Source organism: Antechinus flavipes, chromosome 5, assembly GCF_016432865.1.
Source record: "Antechinus flavipes isolate AdamAnt ecotype Samford, QLD, Australia chromosome 5, AdamAnt_v2, whole genome shotgun sequence".
NCBI lineage: Eukaryota > Metazoa > Chordata > Mammalia > Dasyuromorphia > Dasyuridae > Antechinus > Antechinus flavipes.
Genome location: NC_067402.1, coordinates 108,572,851 through 108,595,489, shown reverse-complemented (window position 1 = coordinate 108,595,489; position 22,639 = coordinate 108,572,851). Strand labels below are relative to the sequence as shown.

General features: G+C 35.4%; 2 protein-coding genes across 7 annotated transcripts in view; both read left to right on the top strand.

Annotated features, from left to right (window-relative positions):
* Positions 1–3,048, top strand: part of CALD1 (caldesmon 1) — a 234,717-nt gene extending 231,669 nt beyond the window's left edge. For all 6 annotated transcript variants that reach the window (XM_052001346.1, XM_052001342.1, XM_052001340.1 and 3 more), the window contains one exon: positions 641–3,048. In XM_052001346.1, the coding sequence (XP_051857306.1) occupies positions 641–646 (6 nt within the window). In that variant the 3' untranslated portion in view covers positions 647–3,048. The remainder of the gene's footprint in view (positions 1–640) is intronic.
* Positions 3,049–6,034: 2,986 nt separating this feature from the next.
* AGBL3 (AGBL carboxypeptidase 3) overlaps positions 6,035–22,639 on the top strand; it is a 122,191-nt gene continuing 105,586 nt past the window's right edge. The window contains exons 1-4 of the mRNA XM_052001384.1: positions 6,035–8,154; positions 11,834–11,950; positions 13,702–13,762; positions 20,678–20,860. Of these exons, the coding sequence (XP_051857344.1) occupies positions 11,843–11,950; positions 13,702–13,762; positions 20,678–20,860 (352 nt within the window). The 5' untranslated portion in view covers positions 6,035–8,154; positions 11,834–11,842. The remainder of the gene's footprint in view (positions 8,155–11,833; positions 11,951–13,701; positions 13,763–20,677; positions 20,861–22,639) is intronic.

The following is a 22,639-nucleotide window of genomic DNA, read 5'->3' as shown; positions in this document are numbered from 1 at the left end:
TGCTATAAATCACCTTGTTCAGGTTGGCCTTTGTATGCATAGGCAGTTTCACCCCCACTTCAGGTATTATCCTACCATTCCAGTGTCATCCTACCTTAAAAACTTGTCCATTATCACAAGTCCCTCTTTCAACTTCACTTACCGAAAATCCCAACTGTCATTTAACAGTTCAGCCAGAATTAGCTGATGGGCAACTGAAAGCAAAAGTAGCAGAGGTGCTTGGGTGGCGTGATTCAGGCTTTAGAAGTTGGCTTTAGACCCAAAAGCAGAAGGCAAGAATGAAAGGGCAAATCAGAAGTCACCCAAAACAAATTCTACCATTTTATTTAAGAATGACAGAAAATCATCCTTATATCATCAGCAGCACACATACTACCAACTCTAGTTCTAAAGAAAGATTCTAGTTTTGAGTGCCATCAATTAGGGCAATTACATGGGAAAAGGAAGAAAATTAGAATAGAAAAGAGGCTGATAAGTAAAGAGATCAAAAAAATTTATAAGAGCACACACAGACATGGAAGGAAGGCCCATTCACCAATTATTACAAGTAACAGGTCAGTGTTACCACAGTCATAAACTGCACACCCTCCATCTCTATGTTTATTTTCTTGTTGAGAATAAAGATATTTTCTCTTAACAGGTTTGAGACAGCTGGAGAAAGAACACTAGGTACCTGCTCATGATGCTGGACCAGCTCAATTCAAAAATGCTCAATTGTTCTATTTTATATTTATGTTGATTTACTATGATGTGGGTTCTTTTTTTTTTTTTTTTTTTTTTTGGTTTATTTTACATTATCCCAGTTAAACCCATGTATATTAGCACTGTATTTAATAATCACAATCTAGAGACATTCAAGGTAAAAGTACTGCCTTTGCACAGGAGCCTATTTCTAAAGAAACCCATGCTGTGAAATATAGACTTTTCTACTGAGAGTCATAACTCTATGCCTGAACAGTGATTTTAGCTGCATCAGAAGTCAACCAAAATATATTCAAGTTGAAAAATGCCTAAGGAATGTGTGCAGTATCCATAGAAAAATAAAACAGTTGTTACTTTTGGAATACAGAAGTTATTGTTTCTGCACTTTAGAATAAGGCATGGAAGAAATAATTTTAGTTGACAATTGTAATATTTTCTGTAAGTTGCCCATGTCAGATTTGAGATACTGCAGCATTAATTTGTCTTTTTTGTTTGTTTTATACTTCTAAAGTATCACTTTTTCCATTCTAGTTAAGTTAATATCTAAGTTGGATTATTACATTAGCTGACAGTGGTACTAATTTTTTAAGGTTGGTGGTTTTGTGGATTTCTTTGGTAGTGAATAGTAACATGGACTGCAATTTAGAATATATATATGTATGTATAATTATGCATGCATATATATATACATATATATATACAAACACAGCTTTATAAAATTTAGCGCCAAGCACTACTAATGGTAGGATGCTTTAATATGTGCTAGAATATTATATTTAGTAATAAACTTACATAACTAGTCAATATCACAGCTTTAAAAAAATTTAAAAATCACAACTTTTATATTAATATTTCACAATTGCCATTAGAAGTATGGCAGGAAATCTGAAAATTTTAAATGTCAGATGACCTTTGATAAAAGGGAAGAAAAAATAATGAAAAAAGAATAGTTAGTGGAGCTAAAAGAGGTCAGTATTTTCTATAAAACACATCAGTTAATTTATATAAACTACCATAATTCAAGATTATTCCAAGTACAGTGTGAATTATGCTAAAGTATGCCCCCCTGGATTCTGTCCAAGGTCTATGCATTTATACAAGTGGAATTTCCATTATAAGTTGGATATGTTCTCTAAGATCCCTTCCAGCCCTAAAATTAAAAAAAAAAAAAAAAAAAAAAACCTTTGAACTTTTACAGATTGGTCTCAGATGTGTGTATAAAGATTAAGTAAAACTGAGCTTTACAAAAACAATCAACAAATGTGAGGACTTAGGATCCTAATAATTTTCTTAACAAAATAATAATTTGTTTAAACTATGAGGTTGTTTTCCTTAGACTTTCTCAATCATAGCCAGTGAAGGTGAGATGATGAAATTTCACACATATGTATGAATTTCCTATGTTTTGGAAACTTTTCCATCCTCACCCAAGAATCTTTGTTAAATGATTCTTTTTACATGTACTTATAAGTAAAGCATAATGTCTTTCTTAAAACAGCATATGTTTACTATTCGTAGTAGAAGAAAAATGGGATTCTGGCAAATAGTTTCTGATTGGAAAGCATTGTATTTGAGTAAGGTACACAAACACACTCACCTCTGGGTTTCCTTAAAAGAGTAAAGCCAAGTTCAGTTCCAAGTTCCTGACAAGCTGTAGGAATTTTCAAATGTTTCCCATTTCCAGGTGGGGTTGGCTGCAGGTACACAGTGCATACAAATAGAGATCCCTGACTTCAGCAGAATCTATTTTCTTCCAATTCAACCAAGAGCAGCTCAGTACTTCAAGGTAGTAGAACAGGAAAACAGCAGCATCCAAGACTCTCAAATAACTATCCATCAATTTTTTTTAAGTTAGAAAGATATAAAACAATGAGTCTGAATTTATATGTAGCACCTGAGTTCCCACAGATTCCTGAAAAACAAAGATGGAAGAGGGAATTAGGTCCAAAAAGAAGACCTACCCTAAATTAATTTGATGTTGAATATTTAAATTAAAACTTCCTTCAAATAAATATTTTCCTATCAGGGATAAAGTTGAAAATAAAATATGCAGTATATCAATCCTGAATTGTGCTTCAATAATTAGTTTTAATATGTTTCAGGGTAGGATTTTTGTTCCATTATTTTGTTTTAATCTTAAAAAAAACCAAACAAACATGGTTTTGTTGTTTACGTATTAAAAGACAAATGCATCTGTTAACTATAAGTGAAACTGCAAGTTGCCTAGCATTTTCTGTGAATCTGCCATTTTATAAACACTTCGAAGTTTTCATTGACAACTGATAGTTGCAATACAAACAATATATTCTGAAACTGCATCCACAATAAATGAAATATCTCTAAAAAGTCTTTGTGTTTTTTTTAAGTTTGGAGTATACCAACTTCAATAATTGAGTGATTGTTTTTCTCAGAAACAAGATTAGTATGAACATTGACATCTAGCAACTCAGAAACTGAGCCATGGGGAGAATGAACCTTTTTGTAGAGGGTCCTATGCCCAACAAATCTGGTATGGATGTGATAGAGGAATAAAAGTGTCTTTTGTTCTTTTGAATATCCCTGGACAATTATGAGGTGCCTTCAAAATTCTTCCCCCTCTTCTCCACCCAATTTCAAATATGAAAAATTTCTGATTTTTTAAAGTAGTATTTTTTTATGAACAGAAAAAAATGGGTTAAAATACCATTACTTAACAAAAATGTATGAGTCCTATGAAATGAGTTAAGAGTGAATGGATTCTGGATTTGGTTTCAGAGAGGCTGGGTTTGAATCCTAATCTGGCTACTTACCTATGTGATTTTTTGGGCCTAAGTTTTCCCATCAGAAAAATGAATGAGATAGACTCAATGACCTTCCAGTACTACAATGAAGAACCTATAAAGATTAAGTTTCTGAATGAATTTTTTTTCTATTTACATGACACCTTGTTAAATTCTGTTTGAAATCTCAGGCTGTGCCTGAGTTTCGAATATGAGATTTATGGATTTTGGACAGTTTTCTACCTAGTATTCCAAGTAGAGTACTAGAATCCAATAAACGTTTATCAGGCCCTTGGAAACTGCAACTTTTATCAAACTCGGAGAGGAAAAGGGTGGATTCATATCAACACAGATTTGGGAAAGTTAAACAGAAAAGCTGCAGCAGTATAAAGCTAAAAAGATTTCAGCAAATTAAAAACTTGATCGTAAGACATGCATGTAATGTGACTCAAGTAATAGCTGATTGTTTTTTGTGGCTTCTGAATAGCAGACTGGTCACTTCACTGTCACTCTACACACAGTATCCTGGTCAAATTTCTTTTTCTTCTTATTCCCTGAGGTCTGGCTTGTCACTGAGTGCTCCAAATCATAAACAAGAGGAAAAAGTTTAGGGACCCTAAAAATATGCTCTTCATTTAGGAACAAGAAGTATGCTAAACTCAGAAATTAGATTGACTAAACCCAGGTGGGTAGAAGGTAACTTCAGGGCTTAGAGGGCCTGAAGCAGAGTGAAATAAGCAGAACCAGAAGATCTATACACAACAACTAAAACAACATAAATGGAAAGATTAATTATCTTATGCCACCAAAAAATTGTTTTTAAAAGAGCTTGTCTATAAAAAGTTTTGATGAAGATTTAGGTTAGATTAATATTTGGTTGAGACAAGCTTTATAAGTCCATGACTGTGGAGTAGAGTTAAAGCAATATATAATATTTATAAAGTTTGTCCTTACAATTCTGCAACTAGACATAGCACAGATTTTGACAGATGGTTCTCACGGGAAACTCTCCATGACTTTATTTAATTGTGGCCATATGAACTTCTACATGAATTTATACTAACAGGATGCTGGGAGAGAAATATGAGGTTTTGCTGGTGCTTTGTTTTGTTTTAATAAACTCAAAAAACATTTCCAGATTTGAAATTTGTGTATCTTAGTCTTAGCTCCATACTCATGTTTTATAATAATAGCTAGTGTTTTTGTGATGCTTTAAGATTTGCAAAGCACTTAATGTATAATCTAATTTGATTCACACAACTACCTTTTAAGGGAAGTGTTAATATTTCCATTTTATAGATCAGGAAAATGAGATTTAGAGAGATTAAGTAATTTGCTCAGGATCACCTAGAGCTAGGAAATCTCTGAGACAAAATCTTAAATTCAGGCCTTCCTGATTCTGAATCCCAGCACTCTATTCACTATACCAACTAGTTTCCTAATAAAGAAAATGGGATACTACTTTATATTGCAAGAATTATAATCAGGCAGAATTACAGTACCCATTTTATAGAAGAGGAAGCTGAGGTTCAAAATGGTAAGTGATTTAAAATAACAATTGATAACAGTTAAAACCAGGATTTAAATCTAAATATCTTGCTTCCCACTCTAGGAGTTCAAAAGACTTTCGAAGTTTTACTTCTTTAATTAGTCTTTCCTGATGTTTCACTTTGCTCGTCTTTTTCATTTTTCTAGCTTTTCTTCCATCTTGTCTTTGGTTCAATAGTTACCCTGCTAAATAGATACCTGCTAAAAAGTAGTATGTCCACCAAAAAGCACAAAAATATTAATGGGAAAAAAAAAAAAAAAACAATGCCAGCTATCAGTGTGAACCTGACTTCCTGGAAAGCATACCATCACCATCATATCATTATCATTATCTTACTATTACTATTACTTTGCAAATGCATTCTGCAGATTGTCCTGCAACTGTGATAAGATTATTGATCCCAACAGGGGATGGGAGGAAAGTGTATGTGATGAGAAATAAAGAATAAATTTTTCCCTGTCCTATCAACTGTCAGAGTCTGACTACATTTAACATCTTTGGGTGCTATAGCTCTTTTATTCAACTCGAGTTTTCTATTAAACATTATTTTGAAAAGTATGTTACTTTACATAAAAATTATTTGGGCTAAAAAAATTCTTTTTTCTGTTTGATGGTGGAAACTATAAATTGGGCAAGGCATAACTGCACTGGATAAAATTGCTGCTTTTAACACAGCTTGTTTCAATGTGTACTCTCTAATCTATTTATTTCCGTTTCTGAGTTTTAATCCAGAAGAAACCAGGCTTCTTTAATGAAATGCTTTCCTTACAAAACCATCTGTTATTTTCTTTGACTAGTGGAGTTCAAACTAATTTAGCCACAGAATACTTTAGCATGTGAAATACATTAACAGAATCCATAAATGAAAACCTACAAGGTCAAGAATACAGTCCTCTCTGGGTATTAGCCAGAGTTCCAACTCAAGACAATAGAGTGGTGTCTTGGTCAACAAAGGTTGATGCTAAGGAAGCTCTTTAGATTTCCCTTTATAATTGTGTGTGTGTGTGTGTGTGTGTGTGTGTGCCTGTGTTAGTATGTTAAGAGGAAAAGGGTGGACCCTCACTTCTTTGAACAAGCCAGGCCCTGTCAACAAGTCTTTCTCCCTCAACTATCCTAGCCACCCAACCTTAAAATGGAGGGAGGTCTGTGTCTTGTCACAGCAATCCTATTCCCATCAGTTGTGGCTTTATCACATGATTTGAAGACGTTATACAGATGCAGAATTTGGCTTTTAAGAAAAACAGACTGGAAAACATTAACATTTTCTCAAGGAATCTTTATTTACACCACTGCAAAAGTTTTAAGAAACACTGTTTTAGCTTCCTATTTTAAACACAAGAAAAAATGTAAGGATTGACTTTTTTTTTTTTTTTTTGGAGCAAATTAACTGCTCTAAAATGTTAATCACATGATTATGGGTTTTTTTTTTTTTTTTCTATTCAAAGTTTTGTTACTCTTGCAACACCACACACATTATCTTGTGATCTGGGCAGGGTTTATATGTCTTTCTGTTTATTCTTTTTTTTTTTTTTTTTTAAATAAAGGGGCTAAATTAGGAAACTTTCAGTTCTATGACTATCCAGCAATTCCCACCCAATCTCCTATTCATCTAAGGCCTGTACAATTCAATCTGTTTAAAAATAAAAAATAAATAAAAGTTTTCAAGACATAAGAAATCCATGAAATTTGTGAAATTTCGATTTTGCCTTCCTTGCCTAAGCCTTAGAAAGTTCAAGGAAACTTATACTTATGTGGCTGCTCCCCAAAATATAAGTACACAAAAAAGGAATACTTCTCAGGGAAAGTACCAAAGTAGAAGGGACTTGCAAAAGGTCTGTTTTTCAGAAATCCTGAGGAAGGTTGAGAACATTACAATTCACAGAATTCTTTAGAAAACTTTTACTATCTTTGCTAAAATCTTTTTTAAAACTCTCTGCGTTATATAAGCATATCTAAGTTTTAACAAATATACTCTGCAAATAGCATCATGGAGCAGAAAGTACCTCAAACCCTATATCAAGCTCCCTAACCACGAACTGGTCAATAATAGTAGAGGTACTGAGTACCTAAGTATTAAAAACCAGGCCTTTCAAAATTAATATTTCAATTCAATCCAATCTAGCCATTATGTATCAGGTATACATTATTATGGTACTAGATGCTAGGGATACAAAAATGAAGCAACTCCTTTTCTTCCAAAAGTAGCCTCCAGAAAAGCAATGTCTGGTTCAAAATGCTGTGGGTCCACATCCCCCCAAAGCCAAAGCTCAGGAGCCCCTTACAAACAACTTGTTGGGATTTGATTAGGTTCAAACCACAAAAGGGGTCAGAGGTGTCTCCCGCATTCCGTGTGAACTCCTTGAGGACGAAGCCAGTTCTTCCCTTTCTCCGTCTCCCCCGGGAGACGAAGTGTATTGTCCGGTGGTTGCTCTGAGTTCGAGCCCTTGTTTTGCTCCTTCCTCTCTTATGTAACTTGAAACAGGACACCTCTTGAAGACGGGCTTCAGTTTTCCCTTTTGGGAAACGTGGATATTGGATTTAGTTTGGGGTTCCTCCTTCCGAGCTCTAAGAATCTACATGATCCTACGAGACCCCTCAAATATAAGGCACCTACGGAGCCCTGGATTTGGAGTCGAAGACCCATTCTTCAGCCCCAGCTCAGCTGAGTGTCCTCGGGACTGGACTTCTCTCTGAGTCTCGAAGTTTCCGCCTCTAGAGCAAACTCTAAATGCTACGGTCTCGTGGAGCCTTCCAATAGTCGCCAGTCCGAGTTCGGCCTCATGCAACCGGCAACCGGCTTCTTTCCGGCCGCTCTCTGGGCTGGGGTCTGTCCCGGAGCAAAGTGGAAAAGCATCCAGCGTGAGGCCGGGGCAAGTGGGGCGTGGCGAGGGGGCGTGGCCGAGAAGGGGAGGGTTCCAGAAGGAGCGGGTTGCTAGGGTAACTAGAAGGGTAATCGCGTTCACCTACTGGAGCCACCTCATAGCTCGGGCTCCGGATTCGGGGGCTGGGGTGGGAGCAGAACAGCTACTCCCCAGGGCGGGCCCAAGGGGTTGCTCCCAAAACTGTGCGGGACTGGCAGGCCAGGGCAGCTGGGGAGGGAACCAGGGGCCGGCCTTGGAGTGAGAGAGCAGCAGAAGAGGCGAGGTGAGAGGGGAGGAGAGGACGGCGCGAGCGGGGCGGGGTAACCTCAAGACCGCCTTCTCGCCTCGAGGCGGCAGGAGGGGCGGGGACATAGGAGGTGGAGAATCCGGCGGAGCCCAGGGCTCACAATCTCTGCGCAGGCGCGTGCGAGCCGCGGTGCGAGCGAGGTCGGTGCGGGCGCAAAGTAGTGGCCGCTGGGCCTGGGGGTTGTAGGTGTGGCTAACTCCGGGTGGGGAAGCTCCCTACATCATTGAAGGCCTTTGGTGCACTCTGGGTCGTGTCATTACATCATAATAACCCCTTCCCCTCGAAGATCGGTCAGCCACTTATTGTCTAGGTTTGACTCGCTCGCGCTCCCCCAGCAACATCCTTTTGTGTGTTTGTGCTGAAGCCAGAGTTTCCTAGTTTATTCAAGTGAGGGACATTAATCAGGGACGTTACTATTCCTAGTTATTCAGCTTCAGCGAAGGATTAGGAACCCGAAGGGACCTCAGTGGTCATCTAAGCCAACCCAGTTATTTTACCGATGCAGAAACTGATGTGAACTGACTTGGCAGAAGTCACGTGGCTACAAAGAAAAAAAACCAATCTACTGCCTCTTTCACTCTCTCAGACCTACAAATTACGCTTCTTTGTATATTTTTGAAAGAGACTTGGAAAAAGGTAGTCCAGGAGTTCTGCACATGGGGTTACTAGACTGAGGAAGACCTGAGTTCAAATCCCTTCTCCACCACTTGCTAGCTAGCTGGATCTGCCCCAATTTCCTCAATTATAAAATGTAAAATAAATAAATAAATAATAAAGCACCTTCCTCCCATGGTTATTTTGAGGTTCAAATGAAATGTTTGTTAAGCTCTTAGCATTTAATATAGTAGGCATTTAATAAATGCTTCTTCTTGAATTGTCATTCTCCCCAAACTGAAGTCTGAGCCCAATTGCTAACATTTTGTCTAGGGTTTTCCTACTTGTAGAAGATTTTGAACTCTGCAAATTTCTTAGGCTCCTTAATAGAATCTCTGATCCACCTAGATCAAAAACTAAAAACAAGACTGATTTCCTGAAGAGAAGAACAAAAGTCACTGAATAACAAATTTGTATTCTGGGAAGAATGATGCCTCAAAAAAAAATTCCATATAAAAGATGATAAATGTTGGAGGGGGTGTGAGAAAACTGAGGCACTAATGCATAGTTGGTGGAGTTGTGAAGTGATCCAGTCACTGAGGTGAGCAATATGGAACTATGCCCAAAGAGTTATCCAACTATGCATACTTTTTGATTTACTGGGTCTGTATTCCAAATAAAATAACAACTCTGAGATACCACCTCACACCCCTCAGATTGGCTAAGATGACAGGAAAAGATGGAGGGCATATGGAAAAACTGGAACATTAATGTATTGTTGGTGGAATTGCGAAATGATCCAACCATTCTGTAGAGCAATCTGGAACTATATAAAACTGTGTGTATTCTTTAACCCACCAGGGCCACTACTGGGGGCTGTATCTCAAGGAAATCATAAAGAAGGAAAAGGTACAAAATATTTGTAGCAGCTGTTTTTGTGGTACAAAAAATTGGAAAATGAGTAGATGCCTATCAACTAGGGGATGGCTAGATAAGTTGCAGTATATGAAGGTAATGGAATATTGTTGTTCTACAAAAAATTAACAAGATGATTTTAGAAAGGCCTGGAAAGATTTACATGAACTGATGTTGAGCAAAATAAGCAGAACCAGGAACACATTTTACACAACAGCAAGATTGTGCAATGATCAACTGTGAAAAACTTGGTTTTTCTCAGTGGTTCAGAGATTCAAGGAAATTCCAACAAACTTTGATAGAAAACACCATCTGCATCCAGAAAAAGAACTATGGAGATTGAATATAAATCAACATATGGTTATGTTCACTTTCTTTTTCTGTTTTTTTTTCCCTCTTCCATGGTTTTTCTCTTTTGTTCTGATTTTTCTCTACCAACATGATTCATAAAGCAATGTGCATTAAAAAATAAAAATAAAACTTTTTTAAAATGTCCTTATGTCCATGGCTCCAATTCCTTTTTTACTTGTTTTTAAAAAATATTTTTCCATTATTACATTTAAAACAATTTTTTTATATATTACATTTTTTATTATAACTTTGTATATACAAAATATATGCATGGGTAATTTTTTAACATTGACCCTTGAAAAACTTCTGTTTCAACTTTTCTCCTCCTTCCCTCCACCCCCTCCCCTAGATGGCAGGTAGAAACAGAGAATGCTTCAATCTGTATACAGACACAATCAGTTCCTTCTCTGGGTATGGATTGGATTTATCATAAGTGCTTCAGAGTAGTCATGGATCATTGTACTGCTGAAAATAACAAAATCATTTACAGCTAGTCATCCCAGAACATTGCTATTACTTTGTACACAGTACATTTCACTTTGCTTGAGTTCATGGAGGACTTTCCATGTTTTTTGAGAGCATTCTACTCATTTCTCACACAACAATAATATTCCATCATACCACAATTCAGCCATTCTCCAATTGATGGGCATCCCCTCAATTTCCAATTTTTTGCCCTGAGAAGAAAGCTGCTAAAAATATTTTTGTACATATAGATCATGGATCCAATTTCTTAATATTAACAGGGATCTTTTAATGCAATAAAGGAAACTTGAGGGAGCAAAGACGCTTTGATCAGTTTCCATTTTTTCAGTTATGGAATCCTAATAGGTCTAAGATGCATCTGTCAGAAATGAGTAAGCAATTGATGATGGTAAGAGCACAATGAAAAGTGGAAGAGATGTCAGTGTTGGAATACTAAGCCATGTTGAGATAGTAGGGAAAACTCAGACAGAGAACAAATCAGATAGACTTGTAAAAATATAGATTGATCTAAGACACCAAAGCAACTATAATGTGTTTTCTTCTAACATTAAAATTTCAGAAAATGGGGACAGCTAGATAGTGCAGTGGATAGAGCACCAGCTCTGAAGTAAGGAGGACCTGAGTTTAAATCTGATCTCAGACACTTAACATTTCCCAGCTGTGGACCCTGGGCAAGTCATTTAACCCCAATTGCCTCAGGAAAAAAAATTTCAGAAAATGAAATAAAGTTCTAAGATAGCTATGAAAATCATTGGAAAATGTTTATACCTCAAGATTATATTTCTAAACTATTCTGACATATAATAAAACTTTGATCAACCTCAATACTTAGGGAAATAATAAACTTTTAATTAATTGAATTTTCTGATCAATTAAAATATATGAGTATAAATTATTCACATATTTAGTTTCAGTATTCTGTAGTAAAATAGATGTAACTTATTATTTGATGATTTACTATATCACAGTGTTTTAAAATTATTATTTTGAACATGTTTTTGTTGTATAGTAAAGTGTAGGAGATTGGAAAGAATCTAAGACTTCACCAAGAAGTTGCTTTTCCAATAAATCCTTTATATGAGCTTATTTTGTTGTGATTTACTTCTTTCCTTCATGTACTCTGCCCAATTGAAAAAAAGAGAATTTCAGTTAACTGAGTTCTGAGTTAACTGAATATTTCACTTGTGTTCTGATTAAGTGGATACTCAATTTTCATTAAGTGTATTTAAAGGCAATTAATATTATTTAATGTTTATTATAATAAATTCATCTAGAGCCAGAAAATAATTTCTTAGAAATTGTCTTGCAGTTTTCCTATATGCAAAAAAAGGAAAAATTCAGGATTGCACTTTGGGAAAAAATGTCAGAAGAGTCAGACAAAGATGACCAGTTCACAGACCCGACAACCAGTGATGAAGATGAGTTGGTATGTTTTCTTTTAATGCTATTTGGTTTTTGTAAACCTCCCTAATGTAGCCTGCAAATTCTGAAGTTAATTTGTGGAGTTTTTCTTTTATAATAATATATATATGATGGTTCTCTCGGGGGGGGGGGGGGGGAGGTTTGAAGGCAGCTTTAGTTGCAGTTGAAAGTAATAATCACCTCATAACACAGCTAGGTGATGAAAATTCAGATCTTTTATTGCCTCCACTATAGCCTGGTTAGCTTAGAGGCCTATCTCTCTGCTTGGTTCCAAGAGCTCCCTCCGAATGTCTCCAAATCCAAAGGTTTGTCCTTCAGCCCAGCCAGCATAAAGGTGAATCTTTCTTGCCTCTGAGAGAGGGCTTCTGGCTCTCAATCTCCCAGAGTGCTCCTCTCCGACCCCAGTCAATGTTCCGAAGTAAAACTCCTCACTCTGAGAGGGCTTCTGGCTGAACTCACTTGATGCTCCGCTCTCAATCTAAATTCAGCTGAACTCCCGACTGAGTCCGCTTCTTATACATCATCTCCCAAAGGTTGACTCCTCCTTCTGGAGGCACACCTAAGGGAGGTGTGAATTCACAAAGTTACAAAGTTTGCTTTGTGAATCTCCCATGGAGTACATGTGAACTCCAATGAGTACTGGTGTGAACACAAGCATTGTATCAATTAGTTCTACTTAGTACCTTGTTTCAGGTTCTGGCCCAAAACATCTCCTTGTAAGAATCGATCAAGGATACTGAACCACGCTAAATTAGATAATTATTGTCTCTATCAACTCTAATGACTTAACAATTTGTAAAGATTCCAACATTAATTGTTTTTATGAATACTTTAGGATTCTTTATGTGAACCCACATATAGCATAAATATTAAAGTAATTTAATATTTAAGTTGCTAAAGAATGCTATGTGTTGAAAATTATACATTCTAACTACATAGAATTTGTCCTATCTAAAAGACTATATTCAAATGAATCTGTGAACTCATCAAGGTGGATTGTCCCTCAAGTAAAATAGAGTTCAACTCATCTATATCTGTCTATGCTGTGTTCTTCTTGAACTCTAACCTGTCTTAAGTTCTTAAATTCACCACAGGTCCCCCATCCTAATAATCCACTAGTAGCCTTTTAATGATATTATTTTGTTTCACTATTTTATCTAAGAAATTCTGGTTTTTCATTAAGATATAGATCTGAAATTAAGATTCCTATTTCAAAGAAATATATTCATTTAATTTTACACGTTAAATTGTCATCTTACATATTATAACAGATTTGCTGTACCTATGAAATCAATGAGGATGAGACAAATAGGGGACTTAAAGAAACAAAAATGTAGCTTTCTTTTCTAATTATTTTAAAAATATAAATTACATCTATGTTGCATTTCTAAATGATTTACTTGACACCATTAAATTTGAAATGATTATGTAAATTGTGGTCCTAAAATAAACCTGAAAAAAAGTAAAATCTTTGTTTCCTTTGCTACTAACATTTTTCTTCATAAGTTTAATCTTGTAATATATTTTGCCATGATTCTACAAAGTTCTTTAAATTTTAGATTGTGGATAGCATAAAGTCTTGACTTAAAGTACTCAACAATGGCAGAATGCCGTGTTTAAGATGATTCAAATTCAGCTGCACTTCAACCACTAGCACCTTAATTAGTTTTCACCTAGGAGTTACTATACTAGTATTAGTGATAACTTTTTCGTTTTTGGATATGTTTATGTTTTAAAATAAATCTCTTGTTTTAGGATAATGATACCTTTATGAAATTTGTAAGCGAAGATCTTCATCACCGTGCACTGTTTACAGGTTTGAGCTCACAAATTCACTCTTGCTTTTCCTTATGATGACATTCTAAATTGGATGGAAGGTAGGAAGGTCTAGGAAAGTCATAGCAGGAAACTATGGGAGGAGTTCAAAATGCAAAATGGGTGTAAAGAGAAAAGAGAAATTTGAAATTCTTCTCCTTATATATTTCATATTACCATGGTGAAATGAAAAGAAGACTGGATCCAGAGTTAGTTAGAGAATCTGGGTTCAGATCTTGGCTCTGGCTCTTTTTCTTTAGAATTAGATCTGTGTGACGTTGGGCAAGTCAAGCATCTCTGGGCTTTAGTTACTTGTGTAAAATGAAAAGGTTGGTATAAATAAAGCCAGAGAAATCTTCCAGCTCTAAATCCTCCAATTCTATTACCATGATAAATAAGAATATTTTAATGTACAGGCGTAACTTGTTTTAAGTAAATCTTGACATTTAGAAATACACATTAAAAAACAAGTAATGGGAAGCTTATTTTCTTTTCAAAATAAACTTCATATATTGATGGTTTGATTTAATTTACAAGATATTAGGTACATATGTCTTTGTGGAAGTATCTAAATGTAGTAGCTCACATTTATGTAGATTTTCTAATGCAATGCTTATATCCTGATTTTATCTATAATGTTTTACAAATTGTCATGTCTCTCCACTTGGCAGAAACATTAAATTTTGCTGGCAGAGTCTATTTCTGAACTCCTTTGATTAATGACAGGTGTTTGCTTTTATATTCTATTTTTTTCTATATATTCTAAAGAATATATTCTAAGAAATACAAAATGCCCTTAAAAGTCTTAGTGCAGTTTTAAGATAATAAAGCTTTAATGCACTAATAACCAGAGTAAATTTCTTTACTTTTATCCATATCCCAGTTTTTCCTGTCAACAGATTTTATTTATTCATTTTTTTAATAAAATAGAGCAGGGGCTAGTCTATGGTCTGCTGTATAATATTAATCTTTTAAATTTAGTTTGATTTTATCTTTGTACTAATCAATCATCTCATTACATAAGATTCTGAAATATTTCCCACCCATATTTGTAACAAATCTTTTAAAAGGTTCTTGCCACATGCATCTCTTTTATCTGTATTTAAGAGAATATATTCAGGCCTGGGGCTTCTAAAATTTTTACAAGGCTTTGACCTTTTTCATTTAATAATCTCAAATTTGCAACACATTTTTCCCATCATCTGCTCCCATCCTTACCTTTACTTTGAAGTCATTCAGTAAAAAGGTATTTGTTTATTTGGAAGATTTTATCAAATTCTTTGTCAGTGTCTCCACCACATGTCAGCACATAGGTTGTAGTTACCTTCCTGGTGTTCTGTTTACCAAACTTTATGAGCACTTAAAAAAATGTTTGGGAGAACATAGATCTGTAACTAGAAAGTATTTGGGGCCATTCTGATGTTCTGGGCCATCTGGTCAAATGCCTCCATTTGACAGATGAGAAAATTGAAGTCCAAGGAGATTAAGTGACATTCCAGGGTCTCTCAGGTGGTAAATTTAGATTTAGAATTTGAGCTCAGGTCCTCTGAGTACAGAATCAGTGATCTTTCTACACATCTGTTTCTCCTTGTTTTTGAGAACTTTTATTAAACCAGCACTGCCAAGACACTCTCCAAGATTCTCCTATTTCCACTTAGTTGAAACTTCTTTGTTCCTGATGGTTTTGTTTTTGAAAATGTCAACGGAATATATTTTAGTTTATCCAATATTGTGTCAATTTAATCATTGGGACAACCCAAGAAGACCCGAAAAAGGATCCCAGGCTGGAGAGTAACCCATGTAAAGTGTAAATGCCTCCAGGCTAGTTCCACAGAAACAGTCAGCTCTGGGGCTCTTTCAGTGCCAAGGTAGCTTTAGCTCCAACCCCAGGAACTTTCACCTCCCAGTCAGCTCAGGAATCCGGATCTGAGTCCGAGTCAGGCAAGACTCAGTGAACTTTGGTTGATTGGGAATACCTGGCCCATCTGTGCTGCAGAGATGAGGCCCTGGGCGAGAAGGAGCCAGCACCCGGTGAGTGCAGCAGAGAGGCAGGCATGCTGCTGGCTACGAGCACTTACAAGAGCCCTTACAAGAGGGTGGATCTCATAGTTTGGGGTTCCACGTCAAAGGGGAAAGCTGATAGAAGCAACACCCCCACTCTCACTCCAGGATTAGAGTACTTCCCCTAATACTTTTCATTTTAAAAAATGAACCACCAAAAAAGAAAGACCCCAACAATCAAAACTTTTGGGAATAGGGAAGACCAGGGGGTTCATCTTCACAGGAGAACGGTGAAGCAAAAAGAAGTGTCTTCTAACCCAAAAAGTAAAATTAAATGGTTATCTGCCCAGAAAGAATTTATAGAAGGACTCAAAAAAGTCTTCAAAAATTAAATGAGAGAAATTGGTAAAAAACTAAAATAATAATAATAATAATAATGAGCTAACCAAAAAAACAAGATTACATAAAAAAGTTAATCACTAGAAAAGGATATACAGACTGCTTTTAAGGAAGAAAATAATTCTTTGAAAATTAGAATTGGACAAGGGGAAGCCAGTGAAGTTATGACACCAAGAAATAGCAAAACAATATAAACAGAATATGAAACATTTTATCAGAAAAACAGCAGATCTGAAAGAAAATATAAGAATAATTGGACTATCTGAAAGCTGTGTACAGAAAAAGAATCTTGACACAATAATGCAAGAAATAACTGTCCTAGAATGCTAGAACATGAGGGGAAAGTAGAAATAGAAAAAAAAAAATCACCAGTAACTGTTTCAAAGAAATCCTGCAAGGAAAACAGATAGGAATATTCTTGCTAAATTTTGAAACCTCCAGATCAAAGAGAAAATTCTATAAAAAACAAACAAAAACCAATTCAAACATGCTAGAGGTATATTTAGAATTGTACAGAATTTATCAACAGCCACAATAAAAACCACAGGTCCTGGAATAATATATATCTCAACAATCAAAAAAAGTTTAAACCTGCAGCCAAAAAAATTATATTCAGCAAAATAAACCATAATAGAGAACTTTTAAAAATGGACATTCAACAAATATGCAGATTTTCAGGAATTTGTCTCAACCAAACCTGAATTAAATAGAAAATTTAATATGTAAGAGCCAACACTAAAGATCAATTTCAAGGGACTCAATAAGGACAAATTATTCATGGTTTTTACATGGAAATGTATGCCATGTGTTTGACATCAGTAACTGAGTAGCTCAAAAGAAAGATTGAGGCAGAGCTGAGTATGATCAGAATCTAAAAAGCAAACTGTCTAGGAAAAAGTAAAAATAGTAATTATGCTATACAAATGAAGTACAGAGAAAGAATTGATATAAGGACATTAGAGGGGGGAGGAGGGTTGGTAGTCCAGAAAACCTATTCACATCAGGAATGAGTTTAATAGGGAATCATATATATTATATACATGTATGTGGGGTGTGTGTGTGTGTGTGTGTGTGTATGTATAAATAACCATGAAGGGCATCATACTCTTCAAAATCAAAGGAGGGAGGGAACAGGATAAGGTGGAGTATAGAAGGGATAAAGAGGGAGGAAAAGGATGAAGGAGAAGATAAGGGAAGGATCCATAGGTAGGGAGAGGTTAAGTAATAGCAAGGCATGTTAAGGAGTAGAATTAAAGAGTTTGCTGGGATAGGAAATAAGAGATATACACCAACACTATAACAAGGATCAGGAGTAGAATTCATTAGAAAAAAGAAAAGAGGCCTAGCAATCATTGATCTCAGACAAGGTCAACCTTAAAGATTCAATGAAGAGAGAAATCTATATCAGCCACATTAATATTGTTTTAGATGCATGTCTACATATATATAAATGTTTATATGTGTGTGTGAGAGATAAAATAGCATTAAAAAAGTAAAAAAAATCATTAAAAATAATAAACATCAAGAAAACGAAGAAAAGGAATGGTAAAATCTGAGTAGAGAAAGAAATATTTGGAGATCAAGAAAGGGCTGATAGCCTTGATTTCAAGTAGGACTTGAAGCAAAAGGTGTGAGAACTATCAAGAACTTGAAGATAACAGAGGCCAGGAAAAGCTAGTATGGAAGTGTTATAGACATACTTAGCTACTTAGCAGCCAAATTAAAAAGTATAAATTGAAATTAGATAATGTAATGTCATAATCTGAAGGCAGTGTAATGTAGTAAAAACACACTCAGACTTGAAGTCAAGGATCTGCATTCCAGCATCAGTTCTTCCACTTATTAACTATGTGACCTTTGGCAAGCCATGTAACTTCTCTGGCCATCAGTTCCTTCATATGTAAAACTGAAGAGTCAAACTCGATGACCTCTATAATCCCTTCCAATAAATCCACACAGTCAAGTGATTCTCTAGCAACATTCATTAATCCTCTTCCAGGAATGGAGAAAGAATAAGATCAAGAAGTGGTTCTTGGCTGAAGATTAGCACAGATCATCTCATAAAAGTTAAGGCTTCATTGACACAGCTGATCCTGCAGTAAGGAGAATCAAGTTAATAAATGGAATTAATGAAATGGGTGAATTGAGGAGTGTTGAGACTGGAGAGTTAGGATGGGGGCAGTGGGGCTAGAGATAGGCAAAGAAGTAAAAGACAAAACAAGATAAAATGAAATAAAGAAGTTGTTTGATATTTCAGAGTTCCAAGGATTGACTGCCATTGGTGTGAGTTGATGCAAAGAAGATAGATTGTAATTCATCTTCTTCACTGGTTGATTAGGTTGCATGAGTACCTTAACTGCATAGGGGGTATGGGAGCATTTCCCCTTTGAAATGCAACATAAAAATTGTATTGAAAAATACATTTTTCAGTTGTTTGCATTTGAAAGTTTTCATTAACTAGATATGGACCCCAGTTCATAGAATACCTGCAGTTTGCCTTACCTTTCTTTAACAATAGCCAAAATTTATATAACACTCTTAAGGTTTATAAAATGTTTTATAAAAGGCTATTTCTGAGGTAGTTATATAAGGCTTTGTGGAACTTTACTGGACCAAAGACATATTAAAACACTGGAAAGAACCTTGGGGTTGGTTTTTGTGTTTGTTCAGATTCATTTGCATCAGATATAAAGCATTTTGGGATGTTTAATAAGACTGCAGAAACTTCCTAAATTTAGGTGGGATACATGATTCCTATGAGAAAATAATTCATTGTCAAATGAATTTTCTCATCCCATATAAGAGTGAAGCTTTGAAAGAAATGCTGCCTTTGGTAATCAGGAAATAAAGGTTAAAAAAAAATCCACCAGATTTAAACCTGAGGGCACTAGTTAATTATAGTAACTTCATGTTACAAAGAGCTTGGTAACTATGTTGAAGAATTGTCTTCTGGAGAGAGAACACCCATTCTTGTTAGCCATTGTTCTAAGCTAACAAGGAATTTTTCCTTAATCTAAATGATAGTGCTTTTCTAAAAGAGCTGTAGCAAAAGGCCTCTGTGATTTCAGTTAAAGAACAATGGCAGTGTTCATTCTTCTTACAGTGAAGAAGTAGCACCTGAAATGAAGATGATGTCTAAAGCCAGAAGCTGACAGCAGAGAAGCTCTAAAAAGAGGTGCCCCAATGAGCTGCACCTGCCAGTGTCCAACACGGTGACGCCAACAGAGACCACTGTTACTGGAGACTACCCATCCAGTAGAGACTCAAGCAATCAACATGCATTTCTTAAGTACCTACTACATGCTTGGCATTGTATACAAAGAATACACAAAGAGCAAAATGAAGTGGTCTCTGCTCTTAAGAGCTCATTCTATTAAGGGAAACAACATATATACATATAAATATATGCAAAATATAGACAAAGAACAAAGTGATTCAGGGGCAAGGGGAGCCATGTTACACAAGATAAGCAGGGAGCATGCATGAAATGAAAAGTGTCATCACTTCACCTGAAGACATCTGTAACATCCAAGGAATAAACTACATTTCCACTTCTGTGACATATGTGCTCACTACTCATACTGATAGTATGTGTATTATGACAGTATGCTAAGGATTTGTGGGGAAATGTTCTATTAGTAGTTTTTGCTTTGAGCAGGTTGTGTCCTCTGGCTAACTAGAAAAAGTATATCACAGTGTGGTTGAAAAATATGGTTTTGAAGAGGAGCACATTCTTATTTCTCCTTGACTCAGACATACTAATTATCTTAACAAAACTAATTCAAATTTTGAGGCGAAAACAAAGAAAAGAACACACTCAAAAGATCTAGGGGGCTGTGAGGAAGAAAAAGGAAGAATTATTTTTGTGATTTCTTTTGGGAGTTCGCATTGGAGAAGAAGGTTTATCAATTCATTTTCATTTTTGCAGTAATAATACTTCACATTCACATGAACTTTTAAAGTTTGCAGAAGCATTTTATGTATAATAGTCTTTCAATAACCCTACAAGAAAAGTGCAAATCTTCCTCCAATCCCCATTTTCAGTTGAGGAAATAGGCTGAAAGGAGTTACATGACTTGCCCAGGGTCTTCTACACTAAGACCATTAGGTGCTCTTAAATCAAAGTGATCTTGACTCTAAGTCCAGTATTCTATCCATAACACTTTGCTGGCTCTTCTGGATCATCTAGACTAAGAATGTAACTTCTAGTAATATATTTATTTTTACCATAAGTCCAGTATACCATAACTTGGTTTCCCCTGTTGAATTTGTAATAAGTTTTTTCTATATTGTTTGCTTGAAATTAGGTACACTTGTTTACCAAAAAAAGTAATACTTGATAAATAAAAGGTGTTACACAAACACTAAATTGTTAGTAATTTTGGTAGAGGAAAAATTTTGATTAACGAATTAAAATGATATTGAAGAAATAAAGGAAACTTAAAACATGAATACTTTTGTGCTTTTGTGTTTTTGGTCCCAAATCAGTCCTTTGTTTGCATTTGCCTTCCAACAGATGCTACTTGTGACCAGTCTTTACCTCGGACTACACAGATTTTGTTGGAATATCAGCTAGGGAGATGGGTCCCACGTCTTCGTGAGCCCCGAGACTTATATGGTGTTTCTTCCTCTGGTCCTCTGAGTCAAACACGATGGCCATGCCACTGTGAAGTAGTTGAAGAGAAAATCCTGCACATTGGTATGTCCTTATTAGCTGCATTTAGTATATAAAAGATAGCAAAATTACTTTGCCAAACTAAGGAGATTTATGACCAAAAAAGGAATTGGGAAATTCAGCTACTTCTAGATGTTGGACTTAAAATGCATAAGAAATTTGGTCATCCTGCACATTTGCAGCCATCAGTGCTTTGTTCTATATTAGCCAGACCAATATTGCTCCTTAACCCTCCACCCTCACATCACTGCCCACATAAAGATTTAGTTTTTGGATTCTACATAATTACACTCTCAGACAACATCCCAGAAATTGATCTTTGACATAAATGGAGCATCAGGGGGAATGAAGAGAACTTCTAGAGCTTTGAATAACAACTGGAGAACTTACTTAGCTTCTCTACTTCAGGCTTTCTCTTTTTATATTCTTTCCCCTTATTTTCTTTGTTATTCTCTTGACCTTAAAGTTTGTGTCCCAAGACAAATGCCTTTCTTGTCACCCAGTTAGTAATACTATAGAACTTTAATAAGTGGTAATTAAATCAATCTCAACTTTCCATCTCCTCACCACTAATATAAAGGTTAATATATCTAATGCTAACACATAAAGGCTACTGCTGTACATAGTATCATTGGGTATATGGTCTTACACTTTATGCATGACAGCTGATTTTACTGGTACTCATGATTCCACAGCTAATGAAATAAGTTCAGACCAAAAGAAAAACATTTGAACTTATTAAAGTTATTAAAATTACTTACATGCAAATGGGTATTAAAGGATACTTCTAAATTGTTCAAATATTTAAGTGGGATGAGTATCTTGTACTTTTACTTCATTTAACAAATATTTTTACAATCATTTTGTTGTATATTTGAAAGGAAGAGCAAATTGTGCATAGTAGATTTGCAGTTTCACATATAATCATTTTTTTATTGTACTATGTAATAGAAATGCTTGTAAACCAGTAAGATAAAGAAAAAATTAATAAATTTGAATTCCCCAAATTATATGTTAAAACAACTTTTTAAACATTAAAAAACAAGGTTTTGAGTTCAAATCCTATCCTTTCCTTTCCTCTCTTCTATACCCTCCCTGAGATGGTAAGCAATCAGATAGAGGTAATACATATTCAATCATATAAAATAATTCCATTTTGCACAAGAAGATTCAAAAGAAAGAAAAATGAAAGAGTGAAAAATGGGATGCTTCATATCAATATCAGTTCTTTCTGGAGGCAGATAGTATGTTTTATCATTAATCCTTTGAGATTGTCTTGGATCACTGTATTGCTGAAAATAGCCAAGTCCTGCACGGTTTTCCATCATGTAGTATTGCTATTACTGTGTACAATGTCCTCATTCTGTTCCCTTTACTTTGCATCAGTTCATGTAGGTCTTTACAGGTTTTTCTGGAATGATATTCCTCATCATTTCTTATAGCACAATAATATTCCATCACAATCATTTAATCATTCCCCAATTAATGGTGAATTTCCTATTCTTAGTTACCACAAAAAGAGCTGCTATAAATATTTTTTTACAAATAGATCCTTTCCATGCTCAACCCCTTTTTTATATCTTTGGAATAGAAATGATGTTGCTGGATAGATCAAAGAGTATGCAGTTTTATAGCCCTCTGGGCATAGTTCTGAATTGCTTTCCGGAATGGTTGAATCAGTCAGTTCATAGCTCCATCAACAGAATCTCAATTTACCCATACCCCTTCCAACATCCATAATTTTCCTTTTCTGACATGTTAGCCAATCTGAAAGGTGTGAGGTGGTACCTCAAAATTGTTTCT